Source organism: Sinocyclocheilus rhinocerous, unplaced genomic scaffold (assembly GCF_001515625.1).
Source record: "Sinocyclocheilus rhinocerous isolate Xijiao unplaced genomic scaffold, SAMN03320098_v1.1 scaffold2117, whole genome shotgun sequence".
In the NCBI taxonomy this organism is placed as follows: Eukaryota; Metazoa; Chordata; class Actinopteri; order Cypriniformes; family Cyprinidae; genus Sinocyclocheilus; species Sinocyclocheilus rhinocerous.
Genome location: NW_015626361.1, coordinates 1,089,273 through 1,108,165, shown reverse-complemented (window position 1 = coordinate 1,108,165; position 18,893 = coordinate 1,089,273). Strand labels below are relative to the sequence as shown.

The 18,893-nt window shown below is 35.0% G+C and overlaps 1 protein-coding gene across 1 annotated transcript in view; it reads left to right on the top strand.

Moving 5' to 3' along the window:
* The first annotated feature begins 771 nt into the window (after positions 1-771).
* LOC107711971 (tetratricopeptide repeat protein 7B-like) overlaps positions 772-18,893 on the top strand; it is a 39,810-nt gene continuing 21,688 nt past the window's right edge. Inside the window, exons 1-13 of the mRNA XM_016517083.1 lie at positions 772-960; positions 2,542-2,696; positions 3,973-4,141; positions 9,251-9,384; positions 10,092-10,213; positions 13,835-13,913; positions 14,374-14,546; positions 14,806-14,869; positions 15,677-15,814; positions 16,740-16,823; positions 17,255-17,359; positions 17,509-17,626; positions 18,747-18,804. Coding sequence (XP_016372569.1) covers positions 840-960; positions 2,542-2,696; positions 3,973-4,141; positions 9,251-9,384; positions 10,092-10,213; positions 13,835-13,913; positions 14,374-14,546; positions 14,806-14,869; positions 15,677-15,814; positions 16,740-16,823; positions 17,255-17,359; positions 17,509-17,626; positions 18,747-18,804 — 1,520 coding nt within the window. The 5' untranslated portion in view covers positions 772-839. The remainder of the gene's footprint in view (positions 961-2,541; positions 2,697-3,972; positions 4,142-9,250; positions 9,385-10,091; positions 10,214-13,834; positions 13,914-14,373; positions 14,547-14,805; positions 14,870-15,676; positions 15,815-16,739; positions 16,824-17,254; positions 17,360-17,508; positions 17,627-18,746; positions 18,805-18,893) is intronic.

Sequence of the window (18,893 nt, the reverse complement as noted above, 5' to 3'; positions counted from 1 at the left end):
ATCTATCTATCTATCTATCTATCTATCTATCTAATTATTTAGCCTATGTTTTTTCTCTTTTATTGTATGCTGCTTAGATTTATTATGGGTCTGTTCAGCTTGATATTGCCAACAAAACAATGATAATGTTTGTTATTTGAAGAGGTTTAAGGGTTAAATAAAGGTTGTTCAAAAAAGTGTTAATTTTGCAATAATGACTGCATCTGACTGTATATTATACAACAGCTTGCAAAGCATGAAATTATGTATTGACTGAAGTTGATTTTTTGTATTATTGGCTTATTAGTAGCGAGCACAGAGAGACAGTACACGATTATTGAACGTCATTATTTAGAAATATTTACTGCTGTATGTCATGATTGACCAATCAGAAAGAAATTATATACAGTGAAATATAAATAAAACAAATTAAATTGTTGTTCAAAAAAGTGTTAATTTTGCAATAATGACTGCATCTGACTGTATATTATACAACAGCTTGCAAAGCATGAAATTATGTATTGACTGAAGTTGATTTTTTGTATTATTGGCTTATTAGTAGCGAGCACAGAGAGACAGTACACGATTATTGAACATCATTATTTAGAAATATTTACTGCTGTATGTCATGATTGACCAATCAGAAAGAAATTATATACAGTGAAATATAAATAAAACAAATTAAATCAAAATAAACTTTTTTCATGTGAGAATAATAGTCACGTGATAAGAATCTGTCCAATGAGAGTTCAGTACCATGGCCCGGAAGCGTAGTCCGGTTCATGTTTTTATGTTCCTCTCCAGGTCTCTGATGTTTCTGTGCTGCGGCTCCGGTCGTGTTTTGGTCAGGAGGTAGAAAGATGACAGCCAGAAAGTCCGGGTCGCGATTAGAGACTGAAATAGAACGCTGTCGATCAGAGGGACAATGGGACAAGATAGCAGAACTCGTGAGGCAGATGTCTGCGAAACTCATCTCAAACGGTGTGTGTGATTTCTCTAATGTAATGTACACTCATGGCTAACGCGTTAGCTCGGACAGTGTGTGTGTCTCAGGCCTGGTGGCAAAATCCGAATCTGATTTATCTCTGTACATTTAACTACACATTAAACAAGTCATTGAATGAATACTTTCTTTTCAGGTTGTCTAAAATGTGATATTAATGCCTCTTTGGTGGTATTCTGCTCGTCTGTCTTGTACACTTCCTGATTGCCCATACAGTTGTCTCCATTCATCTTCATAATTTCTATAATTCATATTTGCATTAAGTCTAGGAAATTTTTAAGAGTTATTATTGACTTATTGTTTTGTGAAGATGTCAAAATATAGGAGTCTCTTTTACATTAGGTACAGTTAAATGGTGCATATTCAAACTTAAACATTTAATTCAAATTAAATCACACAGATAAAGAACACTGCAAAGTAATAAATGGTATAGAATAGAACATAACTGTACACAGATATTTACCATATATCAGTTAAAATTAGACGAAATTTCAAATGTTTTGAATGCTTTTTTTATTGACGGATTTCAAAATCATTTCTTTCAAAAAATAAAAGTAAAAAAATAAAAAAAAACTTGAAAAAGGGATTACAGTTGGTATATTTGCATTTGTGAATGTAAAATTTACAAAGACATTTATTTATTTGCAATGGGTCATTTTTAAATTAAAAAAAAAATGTTAAAGTAAAAATTAAAAGAAAGGATAATTTATAGTAATCAAAAAGAATTAAAAATTTAATATACTTTAAAATTATACTTAAAAATCTGTAAATGATAATAATAAATATTATTATAATTATTTATTAATGAATAACATGTATTGTAATAATATGTAGGTCATTATTATTATTATTTTTATTTTCATTATTTAAATATAAATATTTTAAGTAATACATTTTCACAAAAGGAACATTTGACATCAGTATCATTCGTGAACGTCTGGAAGATGTATTATTTGACTGGGGTAAAATTTATGACTTATAGGAGCCTGTCCTAAAGGTTGGTTTAATGTGGATTAAATTGCCCGTTTCCATCTTTACAATTTGCCCTGTTCATTAAAAGCTACATATTAATAAGCATTATTGATTCGTCTCATACAAAATGATGAAAGATTTACGATGTGCATGTAAGGCAGCAGATTAAACCACCACACGTGGTTGTTCTCAAAGCTGTGTGTGTGTTAAGACCTGTAAGAATGGTTTCAGGTGCAAGACTGGATTATATCTGGGCTTTATGTAATGCTGTTTTCACAATCAGCACTTCTCTCTTGAACTGTAAATGTGTTTGTGTTTTGGCTTTACAGTTCAGATATGCAGGTGGCTTCTCTCCACAGTTACTTTTTCAGACAGAAGAGAAAGATGAAAGGGATAGTTCACCCAATAATGACAATTTTGCCATCGTTTGCAGTGGTACATTTATGAATGTGTGTGCATGAGCTTGCTGACTGTCATTATGATGAAATCATCCTAGTGTATGAGTTGTTAACTCCTTGCTTTCTGTCTGTGTGTGTGATTACTTGAGTAAATTCAGGTGCCCAGCTCAACCTCTGCTTCTCTTGTAGATGATCTCGGAGAGCTTCTGCTGGGGGAGGCCAAACTCCAGCAGTACCTCAAGGAAAACCCCATCAAGCAGGGAGCCAGTCCCCGCGGGCCCCGACCACGCCTCCAGGAGGTACGGAAACACTTGACGGCTGCACTTGATCGGGGAAACTTAAAGGTAAGCCTGAAAAGTCAGGATCATCACTTCTGTTTGTTACACTTGCATCAGTGTTACAGTGAACTAAAATTAAAACTAAAACCATTTAAAAAATATGTCTTGAAATAAAATAATCGTTAACTGAAATAAAATCAAATATTAAATATATTTTAGCTAGTTGCCAAAATAACATTTCTCATTTTCATTTAGTTTAACATTATGTACTAAAATAACCGAAACTAAATCTGAAATAAAATGAATACAAAATTATATATACATATAAAAAAACAATAACTAATAAAATGGACACAACAAAACTAATAAAACTGTAAGTAATAAATAATAATATAATAACTAATAAAATAATTTGATAACTAATAAAAGTATGATAACATAATAACTAGTAAAACACAGCAAAATTATTAAAACCTTAAAATTAAAATGAAAAACAAGATACAAAAAATAAAAACTCAACATATTAAAAAAATTAAAAATAATAGTAGTATTTTAATTATATCGAAATGTATCTGATCCATGGTCACAAAAAACAACAACATTATTCACACAGTATGCGTTTGGGGAGAAAATGCAAGGTGTAGAGATGCTTTTTTTAAAAGTTAAGAACACCGTGTCATGCACAAGATGCTGTAAAAGACGCAAACGTAAGCACAACTGTCAAACACGTATGTTTACAACAATGGAAAAGCAGCACAAAGGAATGTGAAAACACATTCTGTCAAAACGGCCCCTATGTCTGGAATAATATCTCAACATTTCAAGATTTAAGTGCAATCATTTATCAGACTTTTATTTAAAGAAAAGCAATTCATCATATCCAACAATATTAGCAATACCAAGTTTTGGGAGTAAACGACAACCAGATTAGTAGTGGAATAAAAAGTTTATGATTATGGATTAATTCAGTGCTAAGTAAATCTCAAACTGACTTAAAACTAGGGCTGCACAATTAATCGAATTTCTAATCGCGATTACAATTATGGATGCCACAATTACGTAATCGTTCAAAGTGGCAATTAATCGTTCAAAGTCCACTTATGCTATTCTGTGTGCTGAAGATGCGTTTTTTTCTTATGATTTTTGTCATAATCGTGCAGCCCTACTTAAAACCAATCATGGTTGGAGCCTTTCCAGTGTCATTGGTGTTTATCTGGATTTTAGCAATGTATTTAATTTATTGTAGTTCTGTTTCTGAGAATGTGAGGTGATTGTGGAGCTATATTTGCTTTACTATAGTATACTATAGTGTGGCGGTATGTATTTTCTCTTTCTCTCCCAGCCTGAATACATGCAGGAGGCCAGTCTGATCATGGCTAAGCTGTGCTACGTGGAGGTTGATTACAGGGAAGCACTGAATCAGTACAGCCGTGTGAATCTGGATGAGATGCAGCTGGTAGGGGCTCCAGTGTACAGACTCTCCATGATTGCTGAGGCCTACGCCACTAAAGGTATATAATCAGTGTCATAGCTCAGAAAATAGAGCTGCTGGGCTGTTACATAGCAGAAATGCTGTCTTTGTGAAAGCACAATCTCGAGCCTGCTGATGCAGTTTCACTGCTTATGTATGCGCTGTGAAACAGACCTAAATTATGTAACTTGCTTTGGTAAGGACGTTTTGCCTTACTAGAACCGAAACATCAAGTTTCTGCAATCAAGTCCATATTTGTGTCCTTACTGAAAGCAAAATGCTGCGCAAAGCAACAAAATCACAGCAGTAGGATATTTAATATTCAATATGCAGCGATGTAAAGTTTTTTTTTTAAACCATTGCCATTTCACTATAAATACAGTATAAATTCTATTTAAATTCTATATTTACATTTAGTCATTTAGCAGACGCTTTTATCCAAAGCGACTTACAAATGAGGACAATAAAAAGGACAATATCAGCTATATATTACGTTACTGTTAATGTACTCTTACTGCAATTAATACTCTTACTTAGCAATGATACATTAAATTAATGAAGTGACACTAAAAACATTTATAAACATTTAAAAAAATATCTCTAGTTTTTAAATTTTCTATTCATCAAAGAATACTGAAAAAATTGTAACAATGTCTCACAACAGTTTTCAATAACAGTAAGTGATTCTTGAGTACTAAATCATATTGAATGATTATAGAATGATTTCTGAAGGATGTGACACTGATGACTGGGGTAATTACTGCTGAAAATTCAGCTTTGTTAGGAATAAATTACATTTAGAAATATATTAAAATAGAAAGCAGTTTATTTTAAATTGTAATAATATTTTACAACATTGTTTTTTTACTGTATTTGATCAAGTAAATGCAGGTGAGCATAAGAGAGTTCTTTTAAAAACATTTTAAAATGATACATTAAATTAATGAAGTGACACTAAAAACATTTATAAACATTTAAAAAAATATCTCTAGTTTTTAAATTTTCTATTCATCAAAGAATACTGAAAAAATTGTAACAATGTCTCACAACAGTTTTCAATAACAGTAAGTGATTCTTGAGTACTAAATCATATTGAATGATTATAGAATGATTTCTGAAGGATGTGACACTGATGACTGGGGTAATTACTGCTGAAAATTCAGCTTTGTTAGGAATAAATTACATTTAGAAATATATTAAAATAGAAAGCAGTTTATTTTAAATTGTAATAATATTTTACAGCATTGTTTTTTTACTGTATTTGATCAAGTAAATGCAGGTGAGCATAAGAGAGTTCTTTTAAAAACATTTAAAAAATCTCACCAACCCCAAATTTATATTGGTAGTGTAAATTTAATTATACTAACAGTTATATAATTACAAAATATATTGTTTCATTTAAAATTTAAAAAGAGGCAATATTTATTTAATTTTTAATTTATTTTTATTTTTAAAATTAATTGTAATGTAATTTTAATTCATTTTTAGCTTCGTTTTTTTTATGCTCACCTCGTCAGAACAGTGAAGAGATGCTTCACGGTTTCCTACGGTTCACATTTTGACCTTTGGGTGGCAGCCTTGCTTTAATACTATATGTGATGCTCTGCAGAGAAAAGTGTTTGCAACTAAATCCTTTGCTCTGAACACACACGTACACACACACACTTTTAATTTTGAGCACAGTGAATGTGTTTGCCAGGACCGCAGCGTGAGGTCTTTGATCAGAGTTCTGACAGATCGGCAGTACTGTGGGGCTCTGGGGAAAAACTGCAGGGTGGCACAGAGCCTGTCTCATCCAATCGCCTCAAAGCATCTCTGAGACTGACAACTGTCTTTACAGGGGGGCAGCTTCCTTCCTCGGCCCCAATCATCCATCACACCCCAGCTACCGCACACGAACACACGTGTGTGTGTCATCTCACTGGCACTTCCTGCCTCGTCTCCTGTGTATATTAATTCCTCGTCCTCAATCTCCTTCTTGCCGCCGTGAGCTACTCGTCACAGCCTGTCCTGAGGCGTCAGATTTACTGCGGCCGTTATGCAGGTCATTAAAGAGCCCGGTCACTGTAATGGGGCTTGTCTTGGATCTGCCTAGTATAACGGGCTTTTAAACCTGTAAGGAGAGGGATATGTGTGTTTAGAGAAGCACAGTGGTCGAGAGGAACAGATTTCTGTTGAATGTGTTATCTGTATCTGAACAGAAGTGAATGTGCCTTTTTCAGACCTTCTAGACTAAGTTCAGGCCTCCAGTGTTGCAGGTCTATATTAGGTAAAGGGATTTACAGCATGTAGACACACTCTCTCCCTCTCTCTCTCATTCAGTTTTTTTCCCTTTTTCTCTTTGGGCATCGGTGTGGAACAACAAAATCCCTTTGTCTTCCTTTGTCATAAAATTTGATTTTTCTTTAAAGCTGGAGTGTGTAATTTCTGTACCCATATGACCGTGGATCTCAACTCTTTTAACTCCAAGGCTCCCCATTGTCCATAACAATGTTCATAGCTCTAGTTTTGTTTTCAGAACTTATTTTAATCTATGGCCACTTCTAGTTTCTCTAAGGTTTCCTGAAGTTTTATTTTTTTTACTCATCATTTCTACACTATAAAATATTCTGGAGCCTGGCATAACTAGTAACATGTATATTCATTGTAAAATGCCTGTGGCAGTTTAAGGTTTTATTAATTTACTCTACTTTTCCTGGTCTATAAATCACACTTTTAAAATTAGGCATCCAGGTATTTCAAGCCAGTGGGAGCCATGTTTTTTCACAAGAAACAAACAGTTGTTAAGGGTTGTCAATTAGTTTATGAAATATATTTTTAGTTGTTTTAGCTTATTTGAATGCCTTGGATATTTAAAGTTTATTCTTATTTTAAACCCCCTTTGGAAGTTTGCTGAGGCTCCACTGGTTGAGAAACACTGCAACCGCTGAAAACCACTTTTAAATGTTATGTTAGATTAATTTAGAATTAGTTGCTATAAATGTATTTATTTAGTTTGCATCATAGCCTTTGACCACAATTTGTTTATATGCTAAGGGAGGGTCATATTCATTTTTTAGAGCATTTTATCGGACAATTTTTTTTTTCTCAGAAGAGTACAACTGTACATTTTAAATGTATATACCTGCTAAAAATAATTTTGTCAATATTTAATCGTATATACACTACCAATAACAAGTTGGGCATTTGTGAGAAGTATACAGTAAAACAGTAATATTGTAAAAAAAAAAAAGAATTATAATAATTTAAAATAATGTTTTTATATTTTCTTTTCTTTTAAAATGTCATTTATTCCTGCGAAGGTAAAGCTGAATTTTCAGCATCATTACTTCAGTCTTCAGACACATGATGCTTCAGAAATCATTCTAATATGCTGATTTGGTGCTCAAGAAACATTTCTTATTACCAATAGTGAAAACAGTTGTGCTGCTTAATATTTTTGTGGAAACCATGATTTCTTTTGTAACGTGAAAGTTTTTGCTGTCACTTTTGATCAATTTGATGCATCCTTGCTGAATAGAATTAATTATAAAAAAAAAAAAGTCTCACTGACCCCAAACTTTAAATAGTGAAGGTGACTTAAAACCATTCACTAATATTTCATGCCAATCAGTCCACTCTTATTCTCCTCCTGTCTTACAGGGACTTCACAGTGCACTTTTAATCAGGGCCTCGTCATTACCTTCTTACTCGTGATGGATTATTCCGCTCCGTTTTCATTTCGGAATCATTTTGTGACTTGGTTGGTACCAGACAGTTTTCTTCATCCTGTGATATCTGTTTATAAGCCGTAATCTATTATTGAATCAGTTTAATGAAACTTTATCTGCATGGAGAACCCAATACTAACACCAGCCAAACAAACAACTCTCATCATGTTTACCAGCCACCTGAGGGATTTAAGATGTGACTTCGGAAGCTGAAGCCAGTAGACAGAGGTTGGCCACAGATTGTGTGACATGTCTAAGGAAACGTACTTGTATCTTTAACGCATTACTTGGCTCTCAGCTGACCCAGACGAGGCAAGGAGATACAGCAGTGGAACAGACATCAGCTCGTGCTAAAACATTTAAAGCTTTTCTGGTTTGTCTGAGGTCTTTGATTTTCTCAAACATGTATATTTCAGTGTCTCACTTCCTCTTTCCAGCCAGAACAAAGGAAACACACTCGAATTATATGAACAAAGCATATCGAGTTCAGTCTGACCCTTTAAGAATGAATATAATATCCTCAAAGTAAGGATCAAACCATAACCGTGTATTTCATTAGTCAATTGAATTAGAATTGACAGAAGTGCTGTGTGTTTCTGAAATTCAAGCTTTGCTGTTGTTTTTTTTAGTGCTACATCACTAAGCTTCACATAAGTGAATACTGTGGCTCAGTAGAAAATGAATGTAACTATGATTTTGAAAGAAATATAGTTTGATTGATGGCAGAATTTTGGAACTTGCATACTAAATCTAATCAATACTAAATCAATACCTCAAACAACAAATAAACAACCTTGGGTGACTTATGAAATGTACAGTAAGTGCTGTCAGTCGATTCAGTAATTCAAATGTCAGTAATTTGTGATTAATGTCAGTTTTTTTTCTTGAGGTTCTGTAGTTCATTTGGATGACATGTGCATATAAAATAATTATAATTTTATAATTTTTTTATTGATTTATTTTTTTTAAATGTTAACTTTTTTTTAATGCTTTTTTTATTTTATTTTTCATGCTCACCTGATTAGAACGCTGAACATTAGAAAAAATATTTTTTTATTATTAATAAATTGCTAATTCATTTCTTCATTTTACTTTATGTGGCCCTCCTAGTTCTCCATAACTATGTTGAATTTGGTAAATGTGTAAAAAAAAAAATATATATATATATATAATTTAAAAAACCTATATATATTATTTAATTATTTACTTAATTCCTAACAATACTTCACAATGATTCTTTTATTGTACTGCTATATCACATGGCTCTAAAAGGAAACAAGTTAAGTCGTTAAGTCACACTTCAGATTATCTTTATTTAAATGAGCTGTCATAAGTCATAAACATTCTTCTGAATGTGGCAGAGCACTAGGATAGCTCTGTGTGCCTTTCTAGCTCTTGGCATGTGAAAGTCATCTCATCTCTCTGCTGTTTGTTCGAAGGTCTTTGTCTGGAGAAAGTGCCCATGGCGTCCCCATCACTGTCCAATCGTAATGCAGACAGAGACCAGGAGATCATCACTTGTTATGAGAAGTCTGGAGACATCGCTCTTCTCTATCTTCAAGAGGTAGAAAAGGTATTTCCAAATATTCATTCACTACTGTTTTTTTTTCTTCCTCAATTTTCAATTTTTTTTTAGTCAAGTTCTCATAGACATTAAAACATACAGTAATTTTGTAGCCTAGGACAGATTTGCACAGTACTGCAGCAGAGGGTCCGCCATCCGTGACACTAATCTCTTCTTGTCCCACCTGTGAACTTTAAATCACAATTAAAGCTTTTTACAGGTCAAAGTTCATTTTCTTGCAGAATAAGAGGAGTCTCCGTTTCCTTCAGATTGTTTTCACACCACTAATTCTCTTTGTTGGAATAGTGGCGCACAGATTCATTCCCCTGCATAGTGTTCAGTATTTACTGCTTGTGATTTAGCGTTGGTGGAGAAGGGATGGAGCGTAGAGAGAGCCGGAGAGAGAGAGAGAGTGAATGATGGCAAGAGAGGAGAACGGTAGAGCTTGTGTTCTGCTGCAGTGTTGACGCTGCATTTTTTGGGTGCAGCCGAAGGTTTACGTTTGACCTTCATGCTAGAAACTCGTACCCTCCTAACCGCCGTCCTCTCTAAAGTGTTCCCCGGGTAAATATAGTAAACAGTCTGACTCTGGGCTTCTTTTGAAGACATATGGTTTGTATTTGCTGAATAACTAAGTGTAAGTGACCAGGAAAGAGTTTGAGCTTGTTTCACTTATGATTGACAGTAATATTTGATGACTTATGTCTTGTCTTCAGGCTCTTAGTGTTGGCATTCAGAACCGAAGTCCAAAGCCCGGTCCGGTCACTCAGGACCAGGAACTTGGCTACTTCCTAGAGACAGGACTTCAGAGGGCTCATGTTATTCATTTCAAAAATGGGTGAGTATTTGTGTGTTTATATTATCAGGAACTAGGGCTGGGCGATATAGCTGAAAATATATAGCTAAAATATATCCATATTTGTCAGCCTATTGACAATATTTTAAAATGTAATTTTTAAAAACATTATTTTTAACATACAATCAATGTTGCAAACTAGCTTTAAATTGGTTAATATAAGAAATAATACAATAAAAGAAATTAATAATTTTTTTCAGCAAGCATGCACTGATCATAAGTGACAGTAAAGACATTTGACATAATGTTACAAAGGATTTCTATTTCAAATAAATGGTGTTCTTTTGAACTTTTGATCAATTCATCAAAGAATCATTGATAATAAAAATAAATGTTTCTTGATCATCAATTCAGCACATAAGAAGGATTACGTGACACTGAAGACACACAGTAATGATTATTGAAAATTCAGCTTTGTCATTACATTAATAAATTACATTTTAAAATGTATTAAAATAAAAACCTTTATTTTAAATTGTAATTTAATTTCACAATATCAAAAGTTTAAAAAATTGAATTGTAATGTATTTTTTTATTTTTTGGCAATGATGATATATTCTGAATGGTGATGGCAAAATAAAATATTTCAAATCAGAGTTTGAAAATAAGTAATTCATGCTGACAAATGAATCAAACCTACCCACTTTAACAAGGTTTTGCAAAACTAGTTTACTGGCACGCTCAGACTTTTTATTTGACAAAATTAAGTAGTCAAATAAAATTGAAAATGTGTAGCTTTATATTACCAGCAAAATCCTCTCAAATATGTTGTGTATATAATTTTCAATATACCGTTCAGCACTATCTGTAGCACAACACTCAATTATTATTCACAGCCCGAACAGGCTTCCTTTAGAAACACCTGAGACAGCTGTGTCCATTCATTTATCATGCCCTCTGTTCGAACATCTATTGTTTTCTCTCGTCACTCCTCTTTCCCTCGGACACGTGCTTCAGTGAGTGGTCTAGGAATCTGCTGAGCTTTCTGTCTGCCCACTAACTCTCTTTCTTTCTTTGTGCCTTTATTTTTTCCAAATGCTTCATTGATCTTTTGTAGTTCTCAGCTTGTGTGTGTCTGTGCGTTTTATGTTATTTATGTGTGTTCTGATGCCACACTCTCCCCTGCACCTCGGCCTCTACACCATGGAGCCGTGTGTTAAACGACTTCTCGTACGTATCCCTACACTCTCTTCATTTAGAGTAGTGCCATGCTTATATTGTAGCAGCTTCACACAGAAGCCAAAACCTAGTTAGCTGCCTACATAAGCAGCCTTTAAAGCATCAGGGCATGCTCTCAACATGAAGCTTGCATGAATACGCTGCATTCCGTTTTTTGTTTTTTTGTTTTTTGGTACTTTCATGGATAAGAAAAATCCAGAATGCAGTGAACAAAAAGTCGGGAAAAAATCTGTCCAATATGTACTTTTAAAAATTAATTTAAAGCCAAAAAGTATCAATAAATTAGTCTAAATAAATCTGTTAATTATACTGAAATGACTGTTCTTTTAAACATTCTTTTCATCAAAGAATCCTGAAAAAAATGTATCATGGTTTCTACAAACATATTAAGCAGCACAACTGTTTTCAACATTATAAAAGATAATAAGAAATGATTCATGAACACCAAAACATTATATTTCGGCATGATTTCTGAAGGATCATGTGACACTGAAGACTGGAGTGATGGCTGCTGAAAAAAATTCAGCTTTGCCATCACATGTATAAGTTACATTTTAAAAGTAGAATTTTACACTGTAATAATATTGGACAGAATTACAGTTTTTACTGTATTTTTGATCAAATAAATGTAGCCTTAGTGAGCATAAGGGACTTATAACTTATTTCAAAAACACAAAAAAATTATTGCTTAAACCAAAATTTTAAAAGGTAGTGTAACTGTAGAAGACACTTTTGCCAGACACTGCCAATGCACTGCCAACTGTATCCAAAGCAACTTAAGGTACACATCTTATCAATTTATGCATTTTTCGGGAATCTCATAGCTGGACAAATCTCTGTCAGCTGTAATTTGACTTTGACCTGATGATTGTAGAGAAATAAGGTCCTTGTAAGGCCCTGTCCCAAATCGAACCCTAAACCCTTGCGGTCTTCCTCTGAGTCCACACTTCGTAACGTAATGCCGATTTGACTGTCGGGTAGAAGTCTGCTATGGAGCTTGCCTCAGTGCGGGCTCGGCAGAAGTGCGCATCGAGGGCACTTGCGAGCACCCTTCTGAGCACCCCTTTTTTTTTTGCGATTTGCAGTACTAGCGTGAAATGTGTGGTGGCCTTACACATGGCAGTATGAGAATCTCCATCATTATTTATTTGTGCAGTGAGCATATGGTTGGGGAGGGATCTTCCATATGGATTGCAGGTGGGGCATCTCTCAGTGCTTGAAATGCATCTGTGTGAAATATGACCGCTGCAGTGGTGCATTGTGGGTAATGAATCTGTTAGGCTCATAAATGATTGAAAGCAATGTCTTTAAACCTCACGCAACATGCATTTCCTACAGGATAACAAATATTCAGTCTGTGTGATTATAAAAACTCTGTACTGTAGAGTAAAATTCAATACTTTTGTCTAAATAAAAAATAAAAATCACTATAAACTAAAAAAAGTGAATTTAGGCATCACAACATTATTATATACTGATGAAAAATAGATATTCATTTTGAGATTTGCTAAAGATTACATTAAGCATTGTTATAAAATGATTAGTGTTTTAAAGATTAACTCTTAAGTGAGTGTTAGATAACAGTGAAGGTAATCTAAATGTAAAAATTTTAGATTTTAGATATTAATTTAAATTTTGTGTTTGATGAAAGAAATTCCACACTTTATCTTTGTTTAATGGAACACAGTTGTGAACAATGAAACTGTGATTTTAGCCAGTGCAGCATTTGCAAACGATAGACACTTATAGGTTTAAAATCGTATAAATCCATGTGACTGTTTGAACTGATGCTTGAATTGGCCATTTTATTTATTAGCTCTGTTTCTCTCTGTCCTGCTCGCTCTCATACCTATACTTCTACACTTCTGTCTCTCTCAACACAACTACTGTACTGCTTCTCCCTGCATTCACGTGCATCTCTGCAACACTTCACACCTCCACAGCCTGAGGCTATATTCTCTGGTCTTTTACACATGTGTCCATTCATGGTGTGTGTGTGTGTGTTTTCGTGTGCTGTCAGTTTGTAAAGAGGCTGAAGGAATATTGCAGTCTGATGAGGATATATTGACCCCAGTCATTGACAGGCGCTAACACACACATTCACAGGTTGTACAGCATTCATATAGGTGCTAATTGTGACTTGCACAGCACTGTATCCAGAACTCCTGTAATCATGTGCCCTACAGGCCCGATAACTTCCTGTCCAGTAACTACTTTAGTTTGACTGCTTGATGCTAGAGCTCACTAAATCGTGGCAGAGGTCTGACCAGTCCTGAGGGTGTGTGCGTGTGTTTCCATCTGTTTGTGTAAGAAAGTTTGTACAGAGTTGATGAGAAATTTGTTGATGTCAGCCATCAGTTTTTTTTTTCAGCTCTCTAGAGGTGATTAATGGATCTCTTTTCTCTCCATTTCCTGGTGCTGCAGTAACCTGACCCGTGGTGTCAGCCGCTTCCGAGAGATTCTCCGAGCCGTTGAGACCAGAACTACTCAGAACCTGCGTATGGTGAGTTGTGTGTTTATGGCTTTGTCTTGTTGTCTCTGTCTAGAACAGTGGTTCGCAACCTTTTTTTGAAGGCCCTCCGTGTAGATTTCTGGTACAGTACTTCTGCTATAGTTTATATATGTATATATAATTTATTTCCATTACATTTTATTATTATAGATTTTAGTATTTTCCATGAATTTTCCAACTCTAGAAATTACACTTTTAAAATTCCCACAATATTTAGGTTTTCCAAGACTATAATCCTGGTTCTTAAATAAAAATGACAGGCATTGAGGGAACAAATTGACATAAAAATTGTTTATGTAAGTTTTAATCTTTTTTAGTTGTTTTAGCTTACTTTAAAGGATTTTATGTAATCTTGAGGCCCCTTGGAAGATTGCTGAGGCCCCCTATTGGGCCCCGGCCCCTGGTTGAGAACCACAGATCTAGAATCTGAAGGTATACTGTATGGGTTTAGACTATCGCCAGGCAGCTTGCAGAGATCCTGCTGAGGGGCATGTGTGAACAGAGTTACTGGAATCCACTAGAAGACCCACCTCACCACTCCCCCCTGGACGACCTGCTCAGACACCCCCTCCACACTAAGGACTACGCCCTCAGCCGCCGCCCACGCATCTACTCAGGAGAAAAGTAGGACACCTAATTCAAAATAATAATAAATACTATAAAAGTATATACGTAATCCTGCAGAAACACTGGAATATTTTCTGTTGGCACAGCTGTTTCTGTGTATATTGTTTGTTTATTTTTATGATGTAGCATGAAAATAAAAAAAAGGTGGTGGGATTAATTGATCAGAATTCTGGAAGTTTGTTTCTTGTCACTGTATTCATAATGTCATGGATGGACAAATTCATGATGGCCTTTCTATCTCTCTCTCTCTCTCTAGTTTGTTTTGTCCACAGGAGAACACAGAGGAGGCCTTGCTCCTGTTGTTAATCAGCGAGTCCATGGTGAGTAGCAGTAGAGATTCTATGACCCTCTGAACTGCTGTGGTTTAACCATCGGCACAGGAGAACATGTAAATGAAGTCAGCATGGTCTGACGCTGCAGGTGTTTCAGTATGAAAGGTCAATCATAATGGTACTGAAAGCAGAGCTGGAGAATCAGAGATGCCTTTAGCTTGAACTCAGCAGAAATCTCATTAGATCTCTTGCTCATGTGGCTTTTTTCTTAAGTTTTCTTTAAATTGACCGTTCAACAGCTCTGCAAGTGAGTTATGTTCAGTCATAATGAGTTTTTACTTATGCACAGTGTGATTAAACAGTGTTTTATTTCATAGTAATAAATAAGGTGTTACTGCTGCAAACTGGCCTAAAATGAAGCTGTCTAATGTTAATAATAGTCTCTGTTATTGGTAGCCCAAGTATACTACACTTCTGTTCAATTTTTTAAAATTAATTTTATATCAAGGACACATTAAATTAATCAAGTGACAGTAAAGATATTTATAATGTTACAAAAGATTTATATTTTAAAGAAATGATGTTTGAACTTTCTAATCATCAAAGAATCCTGTAAAAAATGTATAACTTTTTCCACAAAAAAATAATAAGACAAATTTAGTTGTTTTCGTCTTTGATAATAATAAGAGACTTTTTCGTGAGCATCAAATCAGCATATTAGAATGATTTCTGAAGGATCATGTAACCAAGACTGGAGTAATGGCTACTGAAAATTCAGCTTTGCCATCACAGGAAGTGTAGTGTAATCATGTCTGTTTGGGGGAATGTGTGTATTCATATCTGTATTTATCATAGGCTAACAGAGACGCCGTATTGAGTCGAATCCCCGAACACAATAATGACCGAATCATCAGCCTCCAGAGCGCCTCACTGGTGTACGACCTGCTGACCATCGCGCTCGGCCGACGCGGACAGTATGAGATGCTCTCAGAGGTGAGGTCCTGCCCACGCTCATCACCATGGGAACATTCAGGAATACTCCCTCAGCGGGACGAGTTAAACCTCCCGGTGTGGTTGCTGTGGTAACAAGACCAGACCTGCACTCTAGACTGCGCTCCCTCTGTGTGAATGTATGTGTCTGTGTCTGGTCTGGAGGTTATTCACAGTGTGCATGTGAGTTTGGGGGCATGTAACAAACCAGAATACTGCTTCAATTATTTATAATATACGATTTCATGTTATTATATTATATTACATAGCTTTTTTGTATTCAGAACTAACCCAGATTCAATATTAGAGCACAAATCTACATGTCACAAACGTGTCCAAATTAAACCGCATTATTAATAACTTTCTACTTAACATTTTATTTTTGCCACGGACAAGCCTCTGTGTTTGTTTTCGGAAGCCTGGCCTATTTAGGACAGAACAGGCAGGCAAAGAAAAGCATTTTTTGTGTGTGTGTGTGGTTTGTAGTCTGATGTTTTCATTAGTGTACCTGGACAGATTTTTCTCTTCCGTCTCCATCTGTTGGTCATGCTGTTGTTGCTAATGTTGGACTCAGCATAACTTTTGCTGTGTCTTTTATATTCAAGGATTTTATGGTTGTGCAATCACAGGGCCCTGGGAGTCTGCCATATTTATTGTGTGTGCCCTCTGCAGGGTCGTGTGTGTGTGTGGTTTGTGTAGCTGTTTGTTATGTAGATCTAATTGTTCAATGAATTGCTCTCTGCTAATCTGCTGGTGTGATTAACTGTAAAGCCTCAGAGACACACTGAAAGCCTGTGGCACGCTGGGTAATCTTTAGCAGGGGACATTGCCTGGCTCTGTGTTTGACCTTTGTGCATGTATCTGTTGGGGGTCATAATTATTGTTCTCAACTTTTATCTGTGGTTATCTTAATGTCTCTTCTCCACAGTGTCTCGAAAGAGCCATGAAGTTTGCCTTTGAGGAGTTTCATCTCTGGTTCCAGCTTGCTCTTTCCCTAATGGCTGCTGGGAAGGTTAGTGTTCCATTTTCTGCTTTCAATGTTCCTTAAGAGTTCCCATAGTCATTGAAAACCTAGAAATATCAGGCAATTTTAAAGTTATGATTTCAGTGAAAGGAAAATTAATCATGTTAAAGTCCTTTTTATGTCATTTATTTTATGTAATATATCTTATATTATATTATATCTTATATATTTAATACTCAATTATATTCTTTTATTTTTTATATATTGGGGTCAGTAAAAATGTCTGAAGATTTTGAAAAAAGTTTCTTATGCTCACCAAGGCTACATTTGTCTGATCAAAAATACAGTAAAAACTAATATACCAAAATATTATTACAATTAAAAATAACTGGTTTGTACTTTTAATATATTTTAAGAAATGTAATTTAAGCTAGAAATTACTCTGAGTCTAATCTTGTTGTGTGTGTGTGTGTGTGAAGTCGGCTCGAGCAGTGAAGGTGCTGAAGGAGTGTATGAGACTGAAGCCGGACAATCCCACCATTCCTCTGCTGGCCGTCAAGCTGTGTATTGGAAATCTGCACTGGGTAATAAAAGAGGAATCATGGGAAATACACACAGGCTCAACCGGAGAGCTGACCCTGACCTGTTTATGACTCTGTAAATCCTTTACTGTTAGACCGTCCACGAACAGTGAGATGGTGATGACATGGTGTGTGTATTTGTGTTTTTTTAGCTGGAAGAAGGTGAGCGCTTTGCTAAAATAGTGATTGATATGGGTGAGAAGGCGGCTGAATTCAGGGCCAAAGGCTATCTAGCTATTGGTCTCGTCTACAGCCTGAAAGCCACAGATGGTAAGCATACCTGCAGTAGAATGCACTGTATATACCATTTCTATACCCTTATAAGACTGTAATCTTTACTGTATCCTCTTTAACACACACACACACGTTTTCCTTATAATCCATTTATAATATTTTATACCTTGTTTTGTCCTCTATAATTCACTCTGTACCTCTCTGTAACACTCTATATTGTCTCCTTAATTTCTTTATATTACTGTAAACTCTTTCTCTACCCTCTAAAACACTATGTACCCTCCCAGTAGTATTTTATACTATGCCGTTTTTTTTATCTTCCTTATATAATGCACTTTGATCCACTCTATAATACCTATATAAAACAATACACTTTCTATAATCTTTTATAATGCTCTATTTGTTCCTCTATGTTTTTTGCTGGTGGTTCTCAACCTTTGTAATTCAAAGGCCTACCATTGTGTAACAATAATCAAAGGCCCCCCATATTGGCTAAGAATACCTCTGGTATTTCTGCTGTAATTGTGGCAACTCTGATTGTTGTCATACATTGTTATTAACAGAAACTGGGAGTGTTGATATATTCATTGAACACAATTCATTTTGAGATTTTGTAATAATCAAGATTCTGATTCTGCATGTTTTTCAATGAAAATAATAGTTATTAAGGGGGGGGAAATATTATTTTTATTTAGTTTGAATATATTTTTTTTAAATATATTTAAATATAATGAAATAATTTTCATTATCATCCTATGGCCCACTTGGAAGTTTTTGGCCCTGGTTGAGAACCACTATTCTGTACCGTTTAAACGATTTGTACGTTTCCCTTTCTCTACTCTTATATAACACATTTTCTGTATTTCTCTGTAATGCTCTGTACATTTTCTCTGCATTCTATAACACGATCTATACCCTTCTATAATCCACTGATACTTTATAACCTCTCTCTTTTCTTATATAACACACTCTGTAATGACAGTTACATCATTTAATAATCACTCTGTAATGCTCTATACATTATGTCTTGCCTCTGTTACACACACTATAATCCTGTGATATCCTTTCTCTAACATTAAGGTATCTGAAACCTTACAGATTGTTTCTTGCTTTATCTTGTCCTTACCTTCTTCTTACATTTCTGTTGTCTTAACAGCATCTCTTCGAGGAATGCAGGAAGAGTATCAGAAAAAAGCGCTGAGCGCTTTCCAGAGGTGATTTTCAGACTGTCCTAAATTTAACTAACTAAATCTCTCTCTCTCTCTCTCTCTCTCTATATATATATATACACACACACACATTA